Source organism: Planococcus citri, chromosome 5 (assembly GCF_950023065.1).
Source record: "Planococcus citri chromosome 5, ihPlaCitr1.1, whole genome shotgun sequence".
Classification (NCBI taxonomy): Eukaryota; Metazoa; Arthropoda; class Insecta; order Hemiptera; family Pseudococcidae; genus Planococcus; species Planococcus citri.
Window position 1 is genome coordinate 69,968,486 of NC_088681.1, and position 22,288 is coordinate 69,990,773.

General features: G+C 35.5%; 2 protein-coding genes across 7 annotated transcripts in view; one reads left to right on the plus strand and one right to left on the minus strand.

The window, feature by feature from the left end:
- LOC135846809 (uncharacterized) overlaps positions 1-22,288 on the plus strand; it is a 208,227-nt gene that overhangs the window by 52,169 nt on the left and 133,770 nt on the right. The gene's annotated exons all lie outside the window — the stretch shown is intronic.
- The window catches only part of LOC135846807 (sodium/hydrogen exchanger 9B2-like), a 131,962-nt gene that overhangs the window by 13,576 nt on the left and 96,098 nt on the right, over positions 1-22,288 (minus strand). For both annotated transcript variants that reach the window (XM_065366089.1, XM_065366090.1), the window contains 2 exons: positions 12,625-12,930; positions 2,956-3,138 (listed from right to left, as the gene is read on the minus strand). In XM_065366089.1, coding sequence (XP_065222161.1) covers positions 2,956-3,138; positions 12,625-12,930 — 489 coding nt within the window. The remainder of the gene's footprint in view (positions 1-2,955; positions 3,139-12,624; positions 12,931-22,288) is intronic.

Here is a 22,288-nt window from a genome sequence, read left to right on the forward strand (position 1 = left end):
TGACATGAGTAGAGGAAAGAGAAAGATTAAGATGGATCGCTTGGGTCAAAAAATAAATTGAATTTCGACGTGATTGTCCAACTGCTCAAAAATTGAGAGAAAGTCAAAGAATTTTGTTGAACCGGACAAAACTGGAAAAAATCAAACGCTTAATCAACTTTGAAAACGTATATCTAATTTGGAAACCCTCTCGACCCCCCCCCCTCATCGTATTAGAAGTGGTTTCGAACAGTTTTGAGAACTTCTGGAGCTTCCAATAAATTTTTGAAACTTTGAGGGTCCAGAGAACTACTAAAAATTGTTCAAAACCTTTTACGATCGATTCGGAGGGCCTAAAAAATAGCACATGCCAAATTTTAGCTTTCTAGGTCAATTTTAGGCATCTACAATAATTTAGATTTTTCCCATTTTTTGTTGAAATTTGATTTTCAAAAATTTACCGAAAATTCAAGTATTTTTTTCTGGTCTTTTGATTTAGCTGTTTTCATATGTCAGAGAAGAGATAATATGCCCTAAATTTTTGAAAATAACAAACATTTTCCAAATTGAGGATTTTTTTGGCTGAAGTTTTGGAAAATGATAAAGAGGAGGAAAAATTTGTTTGTCACTTTGTTTTTTTTTTTTAGCTTTTAAACTGGATGATTATTGGAAATGTATAAATTGATCGTGGGAGACTTTGAATGAGAGGGGCATAGGGGTGGAATTCTTCTCGGTGTTTGGCTATTTTAAACCCCTTCCCCTCACTCTCAGTTCAACTTGAGTCCCAAATATCTGTAATTCTTCACATGCTCCATTCCCTATCTTATCAGACAAAAAAATTCTCTGAGTTTGGCCCCGTGAACTCAACATTTTTTTCTAGGGTTCGCTTTTCGTGCATATGACATTAATTTTTAGCTGTTTGGGTCAACGAGCAGATGACAAGTGTGATGCCAAAATGTCCAAAAATTAATGAAATACTGATTTTTAACATTTTCATCGAATTCAACTCCTCTCTCCCTCGGTTTATCTTAATATCCAGACTTCCTAAACTTTTGTTGTTGAAAAATCCATACAGACTTTTAAAATATTATCCACCTTAATCCCTCCTGCCTTGATTCCTAGTTTCCTGAACATTGACAAAGGTTGGTGAATTCCTGAATGAAATTGGTCTTTAATGACTTTTGAAAACATTTTCTCTTCCTCATCTCCGTCTGCTGTTTTGTGAGTAGTTTCGAAAAGTTAATTAAAGAAATTGAATTGGAGAGCTGAGAAAACTCAAGTAAAATCATTTCACCCATATCTTTCCTTCATGGCCATCTCCACAGCCACAATTTTTTTCTGAGTAACTTTCAACTCAGAATGAAGGTCTGGGTCTCCCCTGAATTTGGTCAAATCCTCCGATATTTTTTTTCGCACCCCATCCTGATTATGCTTCTTCACTTTCAGAACTTTTTCTTAATTTTCGGGCAACCCCCCCCCCATATGTGCCTTTAAGAGGGTCCAACTGCGAGTATAACTTCCTATTTTTGTTCAGTGGGTTTGATTCATAGGAGAACGATACCCATATTGTTAATCTTCTTTCGTCCCAAAATGAGGGAGGGGGTGCCTATGGCTCCGAAATTGGAGAAGTTGGTTGGTTTTATATTGTTTTTCGAGACCCGCATTCAAAATAGCAAAATTATATCACTGGCAGTATCGTTTTTTTGATGGTGCCATGACACCAAAAAAATGCAGCACATTTTTAAGGTTTTAAAGATAACCCACCTGGAGGAAAAATTTGAAAAAAAATTCAAATAGGTAATAGCACTCATGCAGGTATATTTTTAGAAGGAAAAAATCTTGTGTATCGAAATAAGGTTTGGTGATATGGCGGTTATAAATTTTCTTTTGTCAATATCTCCCCCCCTCCTGAGGGACCAAAAAATTTTGAAAAAATTCACGTGACCAGACTCGTGTCTCCTCTTTTATATTTTGGGTGAATTCAAAATTTATTGTTCCAAAATTCGTCAAAGTTACGTGTAAGTATGATTTTTATCCAGAAAAAGGTGTTTTTTCGAAATATTTTGGACAAGAGGGGTGAGGTGGGGGAAAATTTTTGCCTCCGACATTTTTTTCAAAGTTACCTAAAAATGTTTCATTAAAATTTCAAAAATTCGAGGACAGGGGCATTTCACCTATTTTACCCGCGAGTACCCTTTGCTCCCTAACATTCAGCCAGTTTTGAGATATACGGACTTTCAAAGTTAGATGGTTCTGAAACAGTTCAAAAATATTCAGAATTTTTAACATTGTGTGGGCACGTTGTACTCGAATGTCAAATTTGGTCTTTACACAATGATTTTTTTTTAATTCGTACTTTTTTAGTACAGGTGAGAGGAGGTGGCGATGGCGTTCTGTGATTTTGAAATCCAACATCGTTCATTCGAATCAGTCATTTACTTTTTAGAACAAAACGAAATCAATTACTTTGCGAACGATTTTAGAAACACATGGTACCCTCTCATCTCGTATAAGTATTCGAATGGCCTCGAACGCGTTTTCGTCTGTCAAAAGTTTCACCTGCTCTTCTTAAGAGCTGTAGGTAGATAAAACTTTGCGCATCCAGGAAAACCGTATCTAATCTCGTATTTCTTGGCAAAGTTTCACTTTGCACGCACCACGCACCTCGTGTTGCTCGCAGCTGTGTCGCGTGTTATTGTTTTTTTTTTGTATTTTTTTCAAAGCCAGTAAACGCCCTTGCGAAGAGCTCTCTCACTCATCTCTGCGCTATGCAGTTTACGCCTGCTTTGGCATGGCGTGCTTGACGTTATATTGTGTGTGTGTGTGTGTTTGTAAATCATAACAATTGAAAATACATGGCAGCGTACCGTTCTCGAAAAAGGTCAAAGGTACCTGTGTATATGCTGGGCAGTGAACAGCACACACAGACTGTATAAGTGAGCATTGTTTACGACTAATCGAATTAAGTACACTTACCCGAGTAACAATCCCAACATCCAAGGCATTCCCATTAACACGTGAGCCGCGACCGCCGCTCCGGCAGCTTCCGTGAAACACGGCGTGAATGCCAAACGAGCCACGACGAAACTGAGCTTTTTTAGCGCAGATGCATCCAAACCCAAGCCAGCCTTTAATAAGATAGTCGAAAGCGCGATTTCTCTGAAAACATAGTAAATACCACCATATAGGTACGTCATTTTCGCTTGGGAAACCACTCGCTCGCTTACGCTTACTCTATAGTGTCGTATTTCGACGTTTGTGCGTTATCGTTATATACAATGTACATATTACATACACGAGTACCAGTAATTTAACGCGTGTATATGGAAATTAGACGAGGCGACGCAGTAGTTACGTCTATTTCACGCTTGTGTCGCTTGTATGTACAATAAATAAATATCTATCTCGGCTCTTTCTTACTCGCACCATCCATGTGCCTTGTTTTGTTCACTATAAACCCAACCAAGCTGTTGAAGCTGTCGAAATTTTTCAAAAAGGGTATCATATCTACATGTGAAATGAGCTCGAGCCTCGAATTCATCGTATCCGAACGTTTTATTTATACCGAACAAAAAACAAAAGCGTTTATTGTTAAATATCCCTCGAGTTCGTGTATATTTCGACGGGTTCAACGAGTGCCTGAAGTTTCATTAACTGTAAAATACAGTTCGCGATTAATGAAATTTGCTCGTTTCTTGCGCTGAGATGTTGAATTAGTGTGTCATTATCTGTTGTTGCGGCGTATTCAGACATTATTCAAAAGAGGAACACGTGTACTTAGAATCTGAAATTATTATAGAGAGATGGACTCGAAATGTTTAACTCCATTTTCATTCTTTAAAATGTTGAACTGGAAGGGCTTTAAAAGAGTAGTGCCTAACAAATGAGTGAATATTTTAATGCAGTGCTCATTTTTTTGAGGGGGAGGAGGGGAGGTGGGAGGACTGAATTTTGAAGTTAGTTATAGGAGGAGGGGGAGGGTAAAGTTTCAGATTGGTCGAATAATGAAAATGAGTCAAAATTCGACATGGTGTCCAGTTATTTATTCCGAGAAATTCAGAAAAGAGGAGGATGGTAATATGTTTCCAAATTTTTAAACATGTCATGTCGAATGTTCCATAAATTAAGATTTTTTGACCAAAGTCTTAGAAGGGGCTTTAAAAGAGTCTGTGGGGTGGTTACCAAAAAATTGCTAAAATCATTGGATATTCCCTACATTTTCAAAGTCCGGACATTTGGTCACCAATGTGAATTTTTAGCTCTTGAATTTGATGTTATGGGGGATGGTGTGCCACAAAAAATATTTAAAATGACAAAAATTTCCCCAAATTCAAGCAGGACTCTCAAAGGAACAGCTTTTCATTTCCTTCAACTGCTCGTAGAAAAAAGTTTTCATAACACTTCAGAATTTTCCATTGCTAAGAAGCTCATCTTTTTCAAAGAATATGTAGGTATTACCCAATAGTATCGCTTTTTGCCAGAAGTTGCCAAAAAGTGTCACTTTCTGCCAATATTTCCCAAAAAGTCGAAAATTCTCGCTTTTTCAAAAATTGATAATTTTTTTGCTCTTTTTCAAAATGGCTGAAAATTGTTGCTTCTTGCAAAAAAATTCCAAAAAAGTCCAATTTTTTTCAAAATTTGTCCAAAAGTCTCGGTTTTTGCCAGAAATTGCCGAATATTCCTTCATTTTGCTACAATTGTCAAAGTCTCATTTTTTGCCTAAAATTGCCTTGTTTTGTGAGAAATTTCAAACATTCTCTTTTTGTTGCCAAAAATTGTCAAAAAGTGAATTTTTTAGGAGGGGGGAAGGGCAAAAGTTGCAAAATAGTCCAACTTTTTAAAATTGAAACCAGGTGAAGTTTTTTTTTGGTCATTTTACTCTACATTAAAATGCTTTATTCTTGTTTTGTAACTTTTTTGGTTACTTTTTTGACCTTTTTTCATTATTTTATTATAGTACTTTTTTTTCGGAAAAAATTAGGTGTGAGCTTTGTGAATTCCTCGCATTATGTTAGACTTACTAACACTATAAAAGCTTTGATTACTGGTAGAAATTTTTTATGTAAGTTGTGGACAAAATTAAATCAAAATGACAGTTGAGGAGGATTCTCAGGCCTCGCTCATTGAAATAGCCAACAAAGCCATGCGCGCTATAAACGCATGGGCCAAATGTGTCAGACTGAAGTTTGCACCTGACAAGTGTCAGATAATGCTGATAGTTCAAGAGCAAAATCAGATACTTAGGCCGAGTAATCTCGAGGATAAGAATGGTGTCAATGCACGTCAAGCACATCACCAAAAAGGCAGATGCCATGTTCCAAAAGTTAAGAAGACTTACAGTTCATGAATGGGGACTTAAAGCCTGCTCAGTTGATTTTGAGCTACAATCCAGTCAATGAAAGGCATTAATGACGGTCATCGGTGCATACAGGCAATCTCGTCATGAGGCCTGTCACCTCATCGCTGGAGTCATGCCAATCGAACTGGATATAGACTGGCAAAGACAGTATGCGCTACTGCCACACCGAAGGTTGTTAAGAGAAAGCAAAAAGAGTATTTACTCAACCTCGCAATCAATAAATGGCAGGTGGACTGGACAGACTCTGAAGCGCGTGAGACTAAGACAATTTATACCCAACATCAGGGAAAGACTCCATAATGGACTGGTAGTCAACACAGATGTGACACAGTTGCTGATGGAGCACAGGGACATAGGCCAGTACCTATTCGAAAAGCCCAAGAAGAGGGACTCCCCTACCTGCTTAAGATGTGAAACCAGAGAAGCCGAAGATACTCCTCACATTATGTGGAGATCTTTGACTATATATACATGGACTGCTATCTCCTATTGTTGTTGAATGGGAATCGTGAAGCCAAAGCAATAGAGGTACTAGATCGGGACATGGGCTCTGAGCATGCGCGAGATTTCGTTGCAACGAGCGTAGCGGTTGTTGGAACGTAGGAGGGTGTTCGTCGCTCCGTGGTTCACCGTGATTAGAAGGTGCGAGGGTGGGTGGGATTCCTGCGCGCGCATGAAAATTCCCGATGCTCCCGATCTAGTACCTCTATTACTTCGGCTTCATCGGCAACAATGAAGATAGTAGTCCATGTATATATAGTCAAAGGTGGAGATGTCCCAGACATAACAAAGCATGAGACCAGCCTAAGCAGGCCCTGATGTTGGATGAATGGCCCTGTGAACTGCCCAACTTGCTCGGACAGGGAGGCAGACCATTTTCAGTCTTTGCCAGGGAAGCATTAACTGTGAAGACATGCCAGCAAAGCAAAAGACTTGCAATCAAACACACCATTGAAAAAGATCCCAGCAGTGAAGAGGATGAAGAGGATGCCAAGCAAACAGACATCAAGAATCACCAAAGCCAAAGAAGTCACCAGCAGCAGAGCAGACAAAGAGGAAGCCCAGCTGGCAAAACCACCAAACTAGTCAATATCACTGATCCAGTCAAAACCAAATACCAATGAAAGAGGATGCCGGCAGCAGAGTCGACAAAGAGGAAACCGAGCTGCCAACTATCAGACGGAAGTTACCTTTTAGTTTTCAAGTTATAAGGAGATTGTTATATTTATGTTGTTAAAGTTAAGTTGTAAATAGAAGACTGGCGATGATCCATAGTTAACGATTGAAAATAAAACAAGGTGCGTTACTATGGTGAGCCAAAAAAAAAAAAGGCATGCAGAAATTCGAATTCATCACCAGTCAAAATTTCCAATGGTGAAATTCATTTTTCAATTTTTTTTTGTTGATTTTTGAACATTAAACCCAAAAATGCATAAAAAATCAAAATTTTTCCAAAATGACCGAAAAACTTGAAATTAAGATTTCATTTTTTCCAAAAAGTCAGCCAGAAGTCTATTTTGCCTGGAAGTCACCGAAAACCCCTGTTTTTGCTAAAAAAAAATTGTCAGAATCTCCAATTTTTTCAAAAATTGCAAAAAATTCCAACTGTCAGTCTTGCATTTTATTGAAAATTGCCCCAATCTTCCATTCTTTTGCCAAAAATTGCCAAGTCATGCCTGTTTGCTCGGATTTTGGACGTTTCGCTTTCTGCTGAGCATTAAAATGTCTCACTCTTATTGCCAGAAATTGGAAAAAATTCTACCTTTCGCTAAAATTGCCAGTCTCACTTTTTGTCAAAAGTTGCCAAAAATTCTCACTTTTTTTGCTAACATCATGTTATAAAGTCTCACTTTTTTACTAAAAAGTTACGAACTAATCTGAATTTTTTTGGCAAAAATTGAGAATAGGTAAGTGTCATTTTTTTGTCAATTAGGTAATTTCAAAAAGTCCTGCATTTTGCAAAAAATGTCGAAGTCTCGATCGAGTTTTTCAAAAATAAATTTCCTACAATGAAATGTTTTGCTCGCGTTTTGTAACGTTTTGAGTTATTTCTTGGTTCCTTTTTCAAGATTTTTTCGCTGTTTAAATCCTTTGGGGGGGGGGGGTATTTCGTTCGAGCTCTGCAAACAGGTTTGAACCACTTTGAGCAGTTCTGGAGCCTCCAGCAAATTTTTTAAAGTTGAAATTGTCATAAAATTTTACTCAGTGAAGGAAATTGAAACGCGAAAATTTATTTTACACTCCAAATTCAACTTGTTGAGTCGTTGAGAGATGGCTTCAAGCTGTTCTGGAGCCTCCAGCCACGTTTTGCAGATCCCAGATTTTCAAAAAGTGACGTAAAAAACTGTGCAAATAAGCTTTGGAACGAATGAACGAGCAGTCCACGTAGGTACATTCAAACTAACACTCCACAAATACGATTTTTTTAACTAGCATTGTGAAATCAAACTGCTTCATAAACGTTGTCATTTCTACGGAACACCCTACACATTAGATTTTGTAACATCGTTTTATGGAAAAATTTCAACTACGTCAGCGTCTCTCGTATCGTTCAGCCGCGCGCCGCGCTTGCTTTTAAATCGAAGAAAACGCTAAACAATAAATTAATTTCGTTATAAGCAGGCTTGTTAACCGAAAAAAAAATATTTCCGGTTAAGGTTACGGTTAAAAATTAAACAAGAAATTCAAAATTTTGGTTAAAGGTTACGGTTAAGGTTATTCATTTTTTAAAATTACGGTTAAGGTTCAGGTTACGGTTATTGATGACCATTTTTTTCGGTTAATGGTTAAGGTTAAGGTTACAGTTTTTGGTGGTAATTTTTCCAGTTGAGCTTAAAATTTCGGTTAATGGTTAAAATTACAGTTGAAAATTTGAAAATTTCCAAAAATTCTTTCGGAGTTTGAAATTTTGAAGTTTAAAAAATTGGAAAACTGGTAATATTTTTAATGTTTTGATCATTTTTTTGATTAAAATTTCAAATCACTACAAATCACATTAAAAAAAAACTCAGATAAAAAGAAATGAATCTTAAAATTTTGTAACCGGTTTTTTTCTAAACATTTTTTGGTTAAGGTTATGGTTACGGTTTATTTTGATCTCAGAAAACGGTTAAGGTTACGGTTATGGTTAGTGATATTTCACAAAAAAAAGGTTTTTTGGTTACGGTTAATTTTTTTTTGGTTAATTTACCGGTTAATTTGCGGTTACGGTTAATGGTTAAAAACCGGTTAACAAGCCTGGTTATAAGTCATAATCGAGAAAATCCGCGAGACTTAACGCTTGTGACTAGAATAATTCATTTAACGACACCGTATTTCTTCTACGCCTTCCTTCTCGAGTCGACCATATTTTTATACGCGGCTTATGTTGCCGAAGCAGCCCGGCTTAGCGATTCGTTTCCGACAAATACGAGTATACCGAAATATCGCAAGTCTTCGCCGAGTGTGCCATTCTGTATGCGAAAGGAAAGTTTCATACGCCTTTTCAAAACACAAAACTGTGAGAATTTTCTGAAAAAGTTTGCGTTGCCGGTGCCGATTTCAATGTTTAAGCGAAGAATGTGGTAAAGTACGTATAGATATAGTCGTTGTGGGTTGCCCTGGTTTCACTAGAGTCGTCAAAGTATAAGCGTAAAGGCAAAAGGCACCAGTACCATCGTAGATATAAGTATAAGAAATACGTAAATCTACGTATGTGTGATGTAGGTTACGATAATGTATTACTTAGGAATTCCAAGGTTGGGTTAGCGCGATTAAAAAGTCGACTATGAGAACAGTTCTTCTATAAAAGTTGAACTTCTCATCCTTTATTGTACTACGAGTCTATATTCTGAAAGATAGGTTAGGAGACTTGTGTGACGTCTCCCATCTCAGTAGCCTTTCCTTGAGAGAAAAAACGTCATCGAGGTGGATATCAAATTTTACCCAAGCTACGGCCAATTTCCGGCTATCGTTCTTATTTTACATACATATACCTATTTACATACAGTGATGAAGTACCTATATGGTATTCGAGCATCGTTTTGACCCTGGATCGGGACTGAGGCTGGGGCTTTTAAAAATATCGATTTTTCTTCACGCGATGCCTGCTGCCCCAATATCGTTCAACTACGTCTGCTACTAATTATTCAACAGTAGGTACTCGAATAAACTTTGCGATTTTTTTTTGTTATTTTCCAAACGTGATGTAAAATTTAAACGACAATATTTCGTTCACCCGAAGAGGACAATTCATTATTGCGAACGACGATACGACAATATGTACGGACTGTAGAGAGCAAAAAACACGAGCAATTCAGCTCATTTATCACGAATATGCTCTCTTGTCACGATATCCTCGTAATGTTAGTAATACGTAATATGACTAGGGTACGTATAATTTAAGATTTTTTTCGTCTTTTGTTCTTCCAAAAAAGAACCATCTTTTCTACGTTTTTTTTTTTTACGTCGAGTGATATTGAAATATGAGATCGTTGGCGTCGTTAGCACACCCGTAAAAAAATTGCGAGGATATTCCAGATTTGTGTACTCGATAAGGCTTACCTTTTACCTTGCAGAGCTGCCAAGAGTCGAAATGGTCCTAGAGCAATGACATTTTCCCTCCCTTCTTCTACTGCAAAAAATTGACTCGTATTCGAATTTTTCATTGAATTTTGGATGACTGATAAAAATTGGTTTTTCGAATCTTCCTGTTTCCGGCCATTCATTTTTTTTGAACCTCCGCAAAAATAGGGCCCAAGGTCCATTTCATTTTCCTCCTTTTCTGTCTTTCTCCATGGCTCTAATCAATCATCAATTCATCATCATCATCTTGGAACTTTAAACTGGTAGAATTTTTCGACGAAAATTTTTTTGAAAATTTTTTAAGGATTCCGAATTCAGTAAAATTGGGTCATGGATTATGGGATTTCCGGAAAAGTCGTCATGTGACCGATTAAAATGAGTTCAATTTCGACAGAAAAACAAAAATTTCTGTCAAAACTTCTTTCTAGCACTTTTGAAGAATTTTGAGCCTGAAATTGAGTCAAAAGTATTGCAGAAAAAGTTTTAAGTTAATAGAAATTCTCGTTTTATGCTTGAATTTTGAACCATTTTGGTTGGTCAAATGACTTCTTTTTCAAAAATTACAAAAGTCTAGAATTCAAGACTCAATTTTGGCCTCAAAATTCTTCAAAGATACTCAAGAAAAATTTCACTTGGAAATTTTGATTTTCCGTCTGAATTTTAATCCAGCATTTTCATAGGTTGTATAACATCTTCTCCAAAAATCTCAAAAATCAAAAATTCAACATTCAATTTTGGCCTCAAAATTCTTCTAAGATACTCAAAAAGAAGTTCACTTGAAAATTTTGATTTTTCTGTCTGAATTTTAAGCCATTTTCATAGGTCAAATAAAATTTTCTCCAAAAATCTCAAAAATCAAAAATTCAAGACTCAATTTTGACCTCAAAATTCTTCAAAGGTAATCAAAAAAAATTCTACGTAAAATTGTGATTTTCTGGCTAAATTTCAATCCATTTCGACAGGTCTCATGACACCTTTTCGTTAAATCCCGAAAATTAAGAATTCAAGACTCAAATTTGGACTCAAAATTCTTCAAATCTGCTCAAGAAAATTTCACTTCGAAATTTTGATTTTCTATCTAAATATTAATCTATTGTGATAGCTCGTTTGACATCTCCTCTATAAAAATCTCGAAAATCAGAAATTCAAGACTCAATTTTGGGCTCAAAATTTTCAAAGATACTCAAAAAAAATTTCAATGCATAAATTCTGATTTTGTAGCTAAATTTTCATCCATTTTAATAGGTCTCATGGCACCTTTTGCCATAATCTTGAAAATCATGAAAATTCAAGATACAATTTTTGGCTCAAAAGTTCTTCTCAAAATTGCTCAAAAATGTTTTTATAGAAATTTTCGATTTTTTGCCAAAATTTTAACACGAAGCCTTTTTTTTAAAATCCTAAAAATCATGACTCACTTTTGGACTAAAAATTCTTCAAAGATGCTGAAAAACATTTTCGTGGAGATATTCCAATTTTTCGCAAAACTTGAAGCGATTGAAATTGATTCAGAATGAGTAAAACATCGTAAAAATTGAGTAAAAATATTGCAATAATGCTCAAATATAAGAAAAATTATGTGAAATTACGAAAAATTAATCAAATAATATCATCGAAATAGAATAAAAATTGCTAGAAAATAATTTAGAAATGGTAAAATTGGTATGAAAATCATTTGAAAATCGCCTGAAATTGGCAACATTTTCTTTTGCAAAAATTATATAAAACGTAGAAAAAAATGACAAATTTTGTGTAAATTCAGATTGATAACCTTTTTTTTGCGATATGAATGTGAAAAACTGAACTTTTTAAAAGTCTCACCCCCCCCCCTCCTCCTCCTCGAAGACCACGTTAATTTCGAATGTGGAGAACTTCGTTGCGCTAATTTTGGTTGCTGTTGACGTTGAATAGCAAAACGAAACGCGAACATCGCCTAGCGAAGGAGAAAATTCAAATTTTCGCGAATAATTAACATTCAAATATGTTTTATACGCCTAGTTGGCTTTTCTTTTGCTCAAAGCGAGCGTTATTTAACGTTCCCTGGACGATATTTTATGCTCGGATTGTGCACGAGCGCGACTAAGTCGATAGAAAATTCATCATCAAGCATTTCGAAAGATTTTTTTAACGAATGAGGGTCTCGACAGTAAATATGTAAGCCTATTATTCGCGTATATAGTTTTAGCCAGCTGTATGGATATACGGCCGGCGATAATTTTTACGCACTTATTTGACATAGAAATAGGCATCTGTATCTTATGCTCGTATGTACGAGATTAACACAAAACCGTAGGATTTTACTCTGCTGTGTGCTGTTTACTCTGCGTGTAGTATAATGTTTGAAGTATATATATATTCGAAAAAGGTTATTACATTCGGGAGTATTTACATTATTCACGAATGCGAACGCACGTAATGAGAATGTTGGCAGGATTTTAAAGGACGTTTACGTTTATGCCTGGCCGCCTTGTCGAGATGATATTTTTCTCCGTAGGAGCGTACATTTTTAATGGACGAGATAGCGTACCTCTATGTACATGCTATATTGTGCAATGCGATGTAAACTTTCGTCGAGAAATGACGCGAATAAAGAGTTATTAGACGTAATGAGAGAACGAATAAAATGTACAGCGTATACAAGTACCTACGCAATTCCAACGAATAAACACACTTGCGGACTATAAAAAAAGAAATTAAACATGTATAAAGTATATGCTTCTTACCTTATAGTTACGACGATTTCTGTATAAACGCCTGTCATATTGAAAAATCCTATATTTCGAAGAGCTATGCCGCATAGCAGCATCCCCAGCAGTGGAGGTAATCGCACCAGTGAGACTAGCCATCCGCAAAAGTAGCTTGATATTGTTAAAACTATCAGTGCGAATAGTCGTCCTCCTGGCTTCACTTCGTGATGTAATAACGTGTATAATAAGGCCCATATTAATAAAGCGCTGATTATCAAAGTGATATAATTGAGTACTCTGGGGCTATCACCGCACGGAGCTTGGAGTAGTCTTTTGACGAAACTGAAACAGAAATACGATTTGTAAATTAGACATCATTTTTCGTAGTAATAATATTGCAATATTATGCATTTGTAAATAGCTAGATCGTGAATAGGAGAGGGTAAATGGGGAATATTAGACCAGCCCAGGGTGTCTTAATCTCTTTGAGAGTACGAGAAATAAAAATCGGATTGAGAAAGGTCGTTTTTGGATATTTTTAATAGAGTTCAGAAAAAATACAATCATCGAGTACGATACTATGTAGACGTACACCCCCCCCCCTCCCATATTCTCACAAAGGGCCTAAGGGAGGAATTCCAATGGACAGAAAAATTATTGATCACTACAAACCTAAAAATCGAAAATGAAATACTTCAAATGTCAAGGTGCAATTTTAGATTTTTATAGAAAATTTTTGGAAAAAAAATGAAATTTTTAAGAAATTTTGCTAGAAAACGAAATTTTTTGCCAATTTTTAGCGAGAAGCAATAAAAGCAAGACTTTACTTTGATAAATTAACTAATATTGGCAAAAAATTTTACTTTTTGGAAATTTTTTGTCGAAAAAGTGATATTGGAAATTTCTTTGAGTGTCCACCTTCAATTTGAGGGACTACAATTTTCAGAAAGAGCATGTTCGGACTTCCCCATAAAAAAGATTTTAATTGCTCGATTGACTTTTCAATTTTTTGGCGAATTTTTAAAAATTCAAAATAATTGACCATTTTCTACGAATTGTTTTTTTTTTTTTTTTTTAAATGAAGGTATAATTTCAAATTGGGAGAATAGGGAATTAAAATTTGTGGGCAAAATTTAACCAACTTGAGATTTGCTGCTGATGTATTCCTGATGGCCAAAAACCCTTAGGAACTTCTAAAAATTATCTCAGAGCTGCAATTGATATGCCAAAAAGCAGGGCTCAAAATGAGTGCTTCCAAAACCAAAAGTATGCCCAAAAGTTCAGAGTAAACTTCTCAGAAACAGGTTAGTGGTACGATTGTTTTTCTGCAGAAGTATCGAAATAGGCTTATCTACCACTTTGAAAAGCTTTACACTCTCAAATTGCAGCTGTCTCTGGCATTACATAATGTTGAAGCATTCATGAAGAGGTCACTATCCCTCCTCGATCATAGATTGAAAATTGCTTGAGCAGAATTCGTTGTTTCCAATCATGATATTTCATGATGTAGAACTTCACTATCTATGATCGGAGGAGGGATAGTGACCTCTTCATGAATGCTTCAACATTATGTAATGCCAGAGACAGCTGCAATTTGAGAGTGTAAAGCTTTTCAAAGTGGTAGATAAGCCTATTTCAATACTTCTGCAGAAAAACAATCGTACCACTAACCTTTTGCAGGATGTAACTATTTGTTGACAAATATCGAGAAAGAATATCAACTTCAGCAGGAATTTCTCAAAACATTCAAAAGTTCAGAGTTGTGGTTGAACAACAGTTGAAAGCTTTCTACTGAATCTCAAATCCCCTGAATCCTGTAGTCATAAGCTAGACACAATCTCATGATTGTAAACGACGACTTCTGCTCGTGCAATTTTCATGATGTAGAACTACATTATCTATGATCGAGGAGGGATAGTGACTTCTTCATGAATGCTTGAACATTATGAAATGCCAGGGAGTGCTGCAATTTGACTGTGTAAAGCTTTTTAAAGTGGTAGATAAACCTATTTTGATATTTCTGCAGAAAAACAATCGTACTGCTAACCTTTGTAGGATGTAACTATTTGGTGACAAATATCGAGAAAGAATATCCACGGAGTGATGGGTGGATTGTAGATTATCTGAACTTATGTGCCGTTAAGAGCATCTGTGTTCCTTTCAATTCTTGTTTCTGTCATTTCAAGCCTACTTAATAGTACGTATTTCCCATATTATGTACTCTGCGTATTCATGCTCTGTTTTTTCGGGTTTTTATCGAGACAAGCATATCAAATTTTTTAAAAATCGCTCTGGTCCACCATGCACATACCTTTCTTAATTTCATTTTGTGAAAGCTCAACCATCAATATGTTCACCCAAAAATTGGACATGGGTCCCTGTATTTTATACCAACTTTTATCAATGTTTGCCCCCCAAAAAGGGGTGAGGTGTTCTTTGGAATTATGCTTTCACTCATTCATTACATCTAATGAAACTATATCATTCAGTTCCAAGATTGACCCAATCGGGTTTCTTGCTTCCTCGATTTTTGACAATAATCAAATAAATAAGTCCATCATTATCGAGGTGGCTTCAAGGGGCTGGGGGGTGAACTGTGAGTAAACGTGATACTTGTGATGATCTTATTCAGGAAATTGAAAGCATTTTTTCATAACACCTCAGGATTTGCTTGGGTGTTCAAGGGTTAAATTGAAGGCGGACACGTCTAGAGGTACCCAATATCACTTTTTCACTAGAAATAATTGCAAAAAAGTTTTGCCTTTTTGACAAAAATTTTGAAAAAGGAAATTCTTTCTCTATTTTGTTTTCAATTGAAATAATTTGGCCCATATATTTTGTTTCTGAGAAGTTTACTCTGAACTTTTGGGCATACTTTTGGTTTTGGAAGCACTCATTTTGAGCCCTGCTTTTTGGCATATCAATTGCAGCTCTGAGATAATTTTTAGAAGTTCCTAAGGGTTTTTGGCCATCAGGAATACATCAGCAGCAAATCTCAAGTTGGTTAAATTTTGCCCACAAATTTTAATTCCCTATTCTCCCAATTTGAAATTATACCTTCATTTAAAAAAAAAAAAAAAAACAATTCGTAGAAAATGGTCAATTATTTTGAATTTTTAAAAATTCGCCAAAAAATTGAAAAGTCAATCGAGCAATTAAAATCTTTTTTATGGGGAAGTCAGAACATGCTCTTTCTGAAAATCGTAGTCCCTCAAATTGAAGGTGGACACTCAAAGAAATTTCCAATAACACTTTTTCGACAAAAAATTTCCAAAAAGTAAAATATTTTTTGCCAATATTAGTTAATTTACCAAAGTAAAGTCTTGCTTTTATTGCTTCTCGCTAAAAATTGGCAAAAAATTTCGTTTTCTAGCAAAATTTCTTAAAAATTTCATTTTTTCCCAAAAAATTCTAAAACATTTTTTTTTCCAAAAATTTTCTATAAAAATCTAAAATTGCACCTTGACATTTGAAGTATTTCATTTTCGATTTTTAGGTTTGTAGTGATCAATAATTTTTCTGTCCATTGGAATTCCTCCCTTAGGCCCTTTGTGAGAATGTGGGAGTGCTTGGGTGTTTAAGGGTGAAACAGGGCCACGATTTTTGGAAAGAGCATTGTCTGACACCCCATTGGCCAATTCTCAATCTGGTTATAATGATTTCTTCAAGTCTATTTAGTTGAGATAGGTTTTTCTAAGGCTGACAATGAGTAGTTTTTTTGTGGTAAAAGAGCTTGTTTGATGTTTGGAGGGACCAAAAGTTTTGCCATTTCTCAAGTGTGTTCAGGGTGAAGATAGATTTAAGGTCGTCAGCTGTGATAAATGTGAAAGGAGAAAGAGTAGTGGCGGATTTTGCATTTTTATCTACAATTTCATTTCCTGTGATTCCAACGTGGCTGGGTACATACATAAACTGGATGGAGAAGTTTGAATTTTGTAAATCAAATAGAGTTTTATGAATATTTTGAATTAGGAGGTGGTCAGAAAATGGATTTTGGATAGCAGTTAGTGAGCTGAGGGAATCAATCTGAATTAAGAAAGACTTATTTTCTGATTCATAAGTGAATATATCACAGAGACAGTGGAAAATATCTGTGAGTTTGGCAGTGTAGATTGAAGAGTAGTTATGGATTTTAAAATTTGAAATTTTACCATTAAAACTCGTAGAGTAGGCATACCCTGAATGAAGTGTTGGTATTTTTGATCCATCTGTAAAGCAGAGATTGAATTTTTTGTATTCTGATAAGAGTTCAAGATAGTTTTTCTTTATTACTAGTGGAGAGTGGCTATTTTTTAAGTAGTTAATAAGTTGTGTATTGACTTGAGGAGGCCTGAGGAGCCAAAGGGGGATATGATATTGGTTGTTGGATGAGTGTTTTAGGATTGATTTGAAGATCATTCAACATTGTGCTGAAATTAGAAATGGGCTTTTCTATAAATGATCAAAATGTTGGGGGTTGGGTGGGTTAATTGAGTTTTGGAGTGGATGGGAAATTTGAGATGAATTTGTTTGTTGAAAGAGTTCTTCTAAAATCTGGGGGTAATTCTGCTGCTTCACAATAAATGCTATCTATTGGAGAGGAGTAGAGGGCTCCTATACAGATCCTTAGGGCTGAATTTTGAATTGTTTTTAAGATATTAGAAGTCTTATTTGAGATATTCGCAAAACATGGGCTTCCATACTCAATTTTACTGCGAATTAGAGATTTATACAAGTGAAGTAATAGTTTGTGGGATGGATTATACTTAGTATTATGGGTCATTCCACGTCAATTGGACCAAGAAGTGGTAGGAGGGTTCGGCGATTTTTTTGAAATTTTTCCTGTGGAAAGACCTTCCGAAGGGATGACCAATGGCGCAAATCGCAGCCCTCTAGCCCATGTTTAACGGCAGCCAGGGGGTGTCAAAATTTTCAGTTAACCTAAAATATCATCCATTTCAGCAGTGGATTGCTCGATAACCGCGATACCTACAAAAATGGAACTTTTCCCCATAGTTAGAGGTTTCGAAAGGCATTTTGGTGATATCATAAAAATCAGTGTTGCCACTTTTTTCCGTACAAAAAATTAGCTCAAAAAGTTTCAAAACGTAATTTTCATATCGTTCCGACTCTCAAAAATTCTGAAAAAAATATATTATGGACAACTGTTCATGCTGAACAACATATTGAAAAATAGGGATGGTAACTTGTAACAAAACCGATTTAAAAAAACTTAAACTTTGCGAAAAAATGCGATTTTTTGATTTAAAACATGAAAAAAAGTTTTGATTGGTAAAGTTGACCCATTTGACCCCTATTTTCACGTATCTGTAGAAAAAGCTGAAAAAACCCCTTTCACTCAATAAAATAAACTCATCACAAAAAAATCAAAATTTGAAAAAATTCAATTTTGAATTTCAAACATCAAAAAAAGTTAAAATTTATTCAGTTGTCTTATTTTGACCACTTTTTGCCGTATTTCTTGAAAAAGTTGATAAAAATCTCACTCACGGCAAAAAAAATGAAATTTGTTTTTTTTTGAATTTTTTTGAATTTTGATTTTTTTGTGATGAGTTAATTTCACTGAGTGAAGGGGTTTTTTCAACTTATTCAACAGATACGTGAAAATAGGGGTCAAATGGGTCAACTTTACCAATCAAAACTTTTTTTCATGTTTTAAATCAAAAAATCGCATTTTTTCGCAATGTTTAAGTTTTTTTAAAATCGGTTTTGTTACAAGTTACCATCCCTATTTTTCAATATGTTGTTCAGCATGAACAGTTGTCCATAATATATTTTTTTCAGAATTTTTGAGAGTCGGAACGATATGAAAATTACGTTTTGAAACTTTTTGAGCTAATTTTTTGTACGAAAAAAAGTGGCAACACTGATTTTTATGATATCACCAAAAAGCCTTTCAAAACCTCTAACTATGGGGAAAAGTTCCATTTTTGTAGGTATCGCAGTTATCGAGTAATCCACTGCTGAAATGGATGATATTTTAGGTTCACTGAAAACTTTGACACCCCCTGGCTGCCGTTAAAAATGAGCTAGAGGGCTGCGATTTGCGCCATTGGTCATCCCTTCGGAAGGTCTTTCCACAGGAAAAATTTCAAAAAAATCGCCGAACCCACCTACCACTTCTTGGTCCAATTGACGTGGAATGACCCTTTTTGATTATTTTCAACAGATTTAGGCATTTCATGAGATCTGATTTTATTTTTTGGAAATGAGGAGTCCAATTTAGTTTTCTATCAAAAGTTAAGCCAAGAAATTTAGTAGCGGTTTTGAATTCTAAAGAGTGTCCTTTGAAGTTGAGAATAAGATCTGGAGGAATCTTATTTTTTTTTTTTTGGGTGAAAAGTATACAGTGGGTTTTTGACTCTGAGAAGGTTAGACCATTGGAATCTGCCCAAAATTCAATTTTTTCAAGGGTTTCTTGGATTACTTGAAGAGCTAGGTAGTTGAATATTATTTGAACGAAAGGAAATGTTTATATCATCAGCAAAAATTCTCAGAGAAATGGGCCTAGAAACAACATAGGAAATGTCATCAAAGAAATGAGTAAATTTAGATGGTTAAAAATTGAGCTGTGGCTTATCTTCGACCAATTTGAAGGATTTATCCGCATTTGAGCAGTTTTCCAAGCGGACACCTCAAAGTGCATTTTATTGAGCAGCATTTCCTCTTCGCTATCTTATGTATCATCAAAAATACACATGCGAGTCAAAATAATTAACTCGAGGTGTTCGCCCTTCAAACAGGTCGAGGATAAACCACAATTCAATTTAAGCTGCCCAAATGAATTTCCACTTCTATTAGAGAAATTTTAAAATTCTGAAATTCTGGAGGAATCGAAAATCGTGCTAGAGGCTTCAGAATGGCCAAAAATTGGTGAAATTCGGTTCGAGGGAGTCGATATTACTTTCAGAACTGTGTACTTACACATAATTTTTATCTAATTTTTCAGCTCAATTTCTCGAATGAAATTTTTTGAAAAATCTACTCGCCTCCAAATACCACCAGTTTTGAGACATGTCTTGAAATTTAACCATTTTGAAAACATTTGAAATTGTGGGAACATTGACTAGACTATCTACTGAAAATAACTCGTGAAAAATGTTTGGACGAAATCGCAGGACTGGACTTCATTTTGTATCGAGTTGACATGGTACGAGTCCATTGAGATTGGAATGCGAATTTCTAACCCGAAAATCGACATTTTTGTACACTGCGATGGTGAAAAGAGCTCATTTTCAACATTTTTCAACCGCGCTGGCAAAAAATCCGGAAATATTTTTCAAACATTTTCTCGTCAACTTGTAGATACGTACGTAGTTTTAACACAAGCTGTTTTCAAACGACGCGACGTGTTTTAAATTTCGCGATTCTGTTATCTGGTCGTAGGTACAATACGCCTGTATTCTGCGAGTAGGAGTATTTTATCAACGTATAGCTTAGGCCTACCTACAAAAAAAGGTAATAGGTGCATGTGAAAAACGTAGATAAATAACCGTAAAACTTCTCCAAATAACCAAACTGAAACTATTTTGGTATACAAACTGTGCGAGCGATGTAATAAGAAAATATTTGATATAAAGAAAATTTCCAGCTATATGTTCATCGAGGAGTAAGCAAAATTTTGCGTTAAAAAAAACACCACAATATCCCGATAACCGATATACTTTTAGCTTATCATTCAAGCGTCAGTTATTTTGTAACGGATGAATTTGTCGAATCGAATTCTTTTCAGTCGAGTGCTTTATCATCGATAGAGTTCGCGTTCGGTTACAAGCTCGCGCCAAAGCTTTGTTACGAGTTACGAGACTGGCCATTTAAAAAACGAGTCCGTTGTCCTGTATCGAGTAAATCTGGAATTAATGTGAAAACTCGATCCGAGATAGCGAAAAAAAAGGATGGTCGGGCGAGATGTGTTTTTTTTGCCTCGTCTTTGGATTCCAATAACTTCACTCTGGTTGAAGAAGTTGTATATTTTTTGTTCTACGATATCTAGTACGAATATTGCACTAGTCGCGAAACGTACCTCTCGTGGGAAAACGAAATACCTACTCGTACTCGTATAGCTCGACTTATATTTGAATTCATTCGCGTTATACTTATGTAATAGTACGTATCTACGAGAAATTAAATTCTGCTCGTAAGACACTAGCGTATTTTAATCAAATTACACTAGATTTTTCGCAATTTACGAAAGCTATAACGGCGTAGAGGGTGTAACTTATCCACTTTTCAAATGGTACCACACTCGAGATGAAGAGTCAAGTTGGAACAACGTACCGCTTGTTTGTTTTTTTTACTCGCTTTTACATTCGTTGAACAGAAATTGAACTCTCGCCTCGTTCAGACGCGAACAGAATTTCTCGAATGTTTGTGTAAGATGGCCAGACATTTGGCATTTGGCTGCGAAAATTTGTTATCGTTGGAATTGTCGAGAGCGCGAGGTGAAAATGTTTTTACCTTTGCAAAGATAACACCGGTGAGAATACCATTTGTACGCCGGGATAAGCAAAGCTTTTGATAATGCGTTTTGTACGTTAGTACATATTTAATGCGATCGTGTTCTCAACTTATTCGCAAAAGGATAACGTATACGTAGTTGGTAAATAGGTTATACGTACCTATTCTTAATCGTTGAATAAGTTATTTCGAATTTTAATGAGGTATTATGGTTTATTATGGATCGTAATCGGTCGGGCCATTTTCAATTTAAACAGTCCGAAAAGTCTCAATTTTTTCCTAAATAAGGAACCGCTCGAAGAGTCTACCTCTGATTTGAACGATACCATGATTTTTGAAAAAAGTATGATATGAAACCCCCAATAATCAAAATTTCGGCTGCCCAAATTGATATTTCGATTTTTGCAGAATTTTTAAAAATTTAAAATTGATCACTTTTTGACGAATTATACGACTTTTAAAAACGATTATATGTACAAAAGTTTCTTATACCTAGGTACATAATTCCCGAAAAGTCAAAAATTCTCGCTTTTTCAAAAATCGACACTTTTTTGATTTTCTGCAAAATTGAGCATAAAATTGTTTTTTTTTTTTTTGCAAAAAATTCCAAAAAAGTCTAACATGTTTCAAAATTGGCACAAAAGTCTCGGTTTTTGCCGAAAATTGCCAAACAGCCCTTATTTTTGCTATAAAATTTTCAAAATCTCACGTATTGCCTAAAAATTCCTTGCTCTGTCCAAAATTCCAAAATTCTCACATTGTTACCAAAAATTTTCAAAAAATCGATTTATTTGTATAATTTTATTTTACTCTGTTCGTTTTGAAACTTTTTTTTTGGCTACCTTAGAATGTTGAATCGAAGGGACAAACCGGTGATGAAACGCATTTTTCGTTTTGGAGTGGATTATTGAAAAATCAAAGTCTCAAAAATGCAAACAAATCAAAATTTTGCCAAACTGACCGACGTTCCAAGAAATCAGCCAGAATAGTCCGGCATATGACAATAGGAGTAATTGCACCCCCCCCCTCGATCCTCCAGGACAACTTTTTTCTTAAAGGGGACATCAGGAACATTTTAAAGCAAACTTGCCCAAAAAAAAGTTGGCCCTACTTACAAAATGGCGGCCATTTTGATTGACAGGTCAGCCAAATTCGCAGGTTTTGCGTTTCAACATAGGACTTGCACGAACTTTTTCAAACCTTACAAAGGTAGGTCGAAAGATCGTGCAAACATTTATCACCT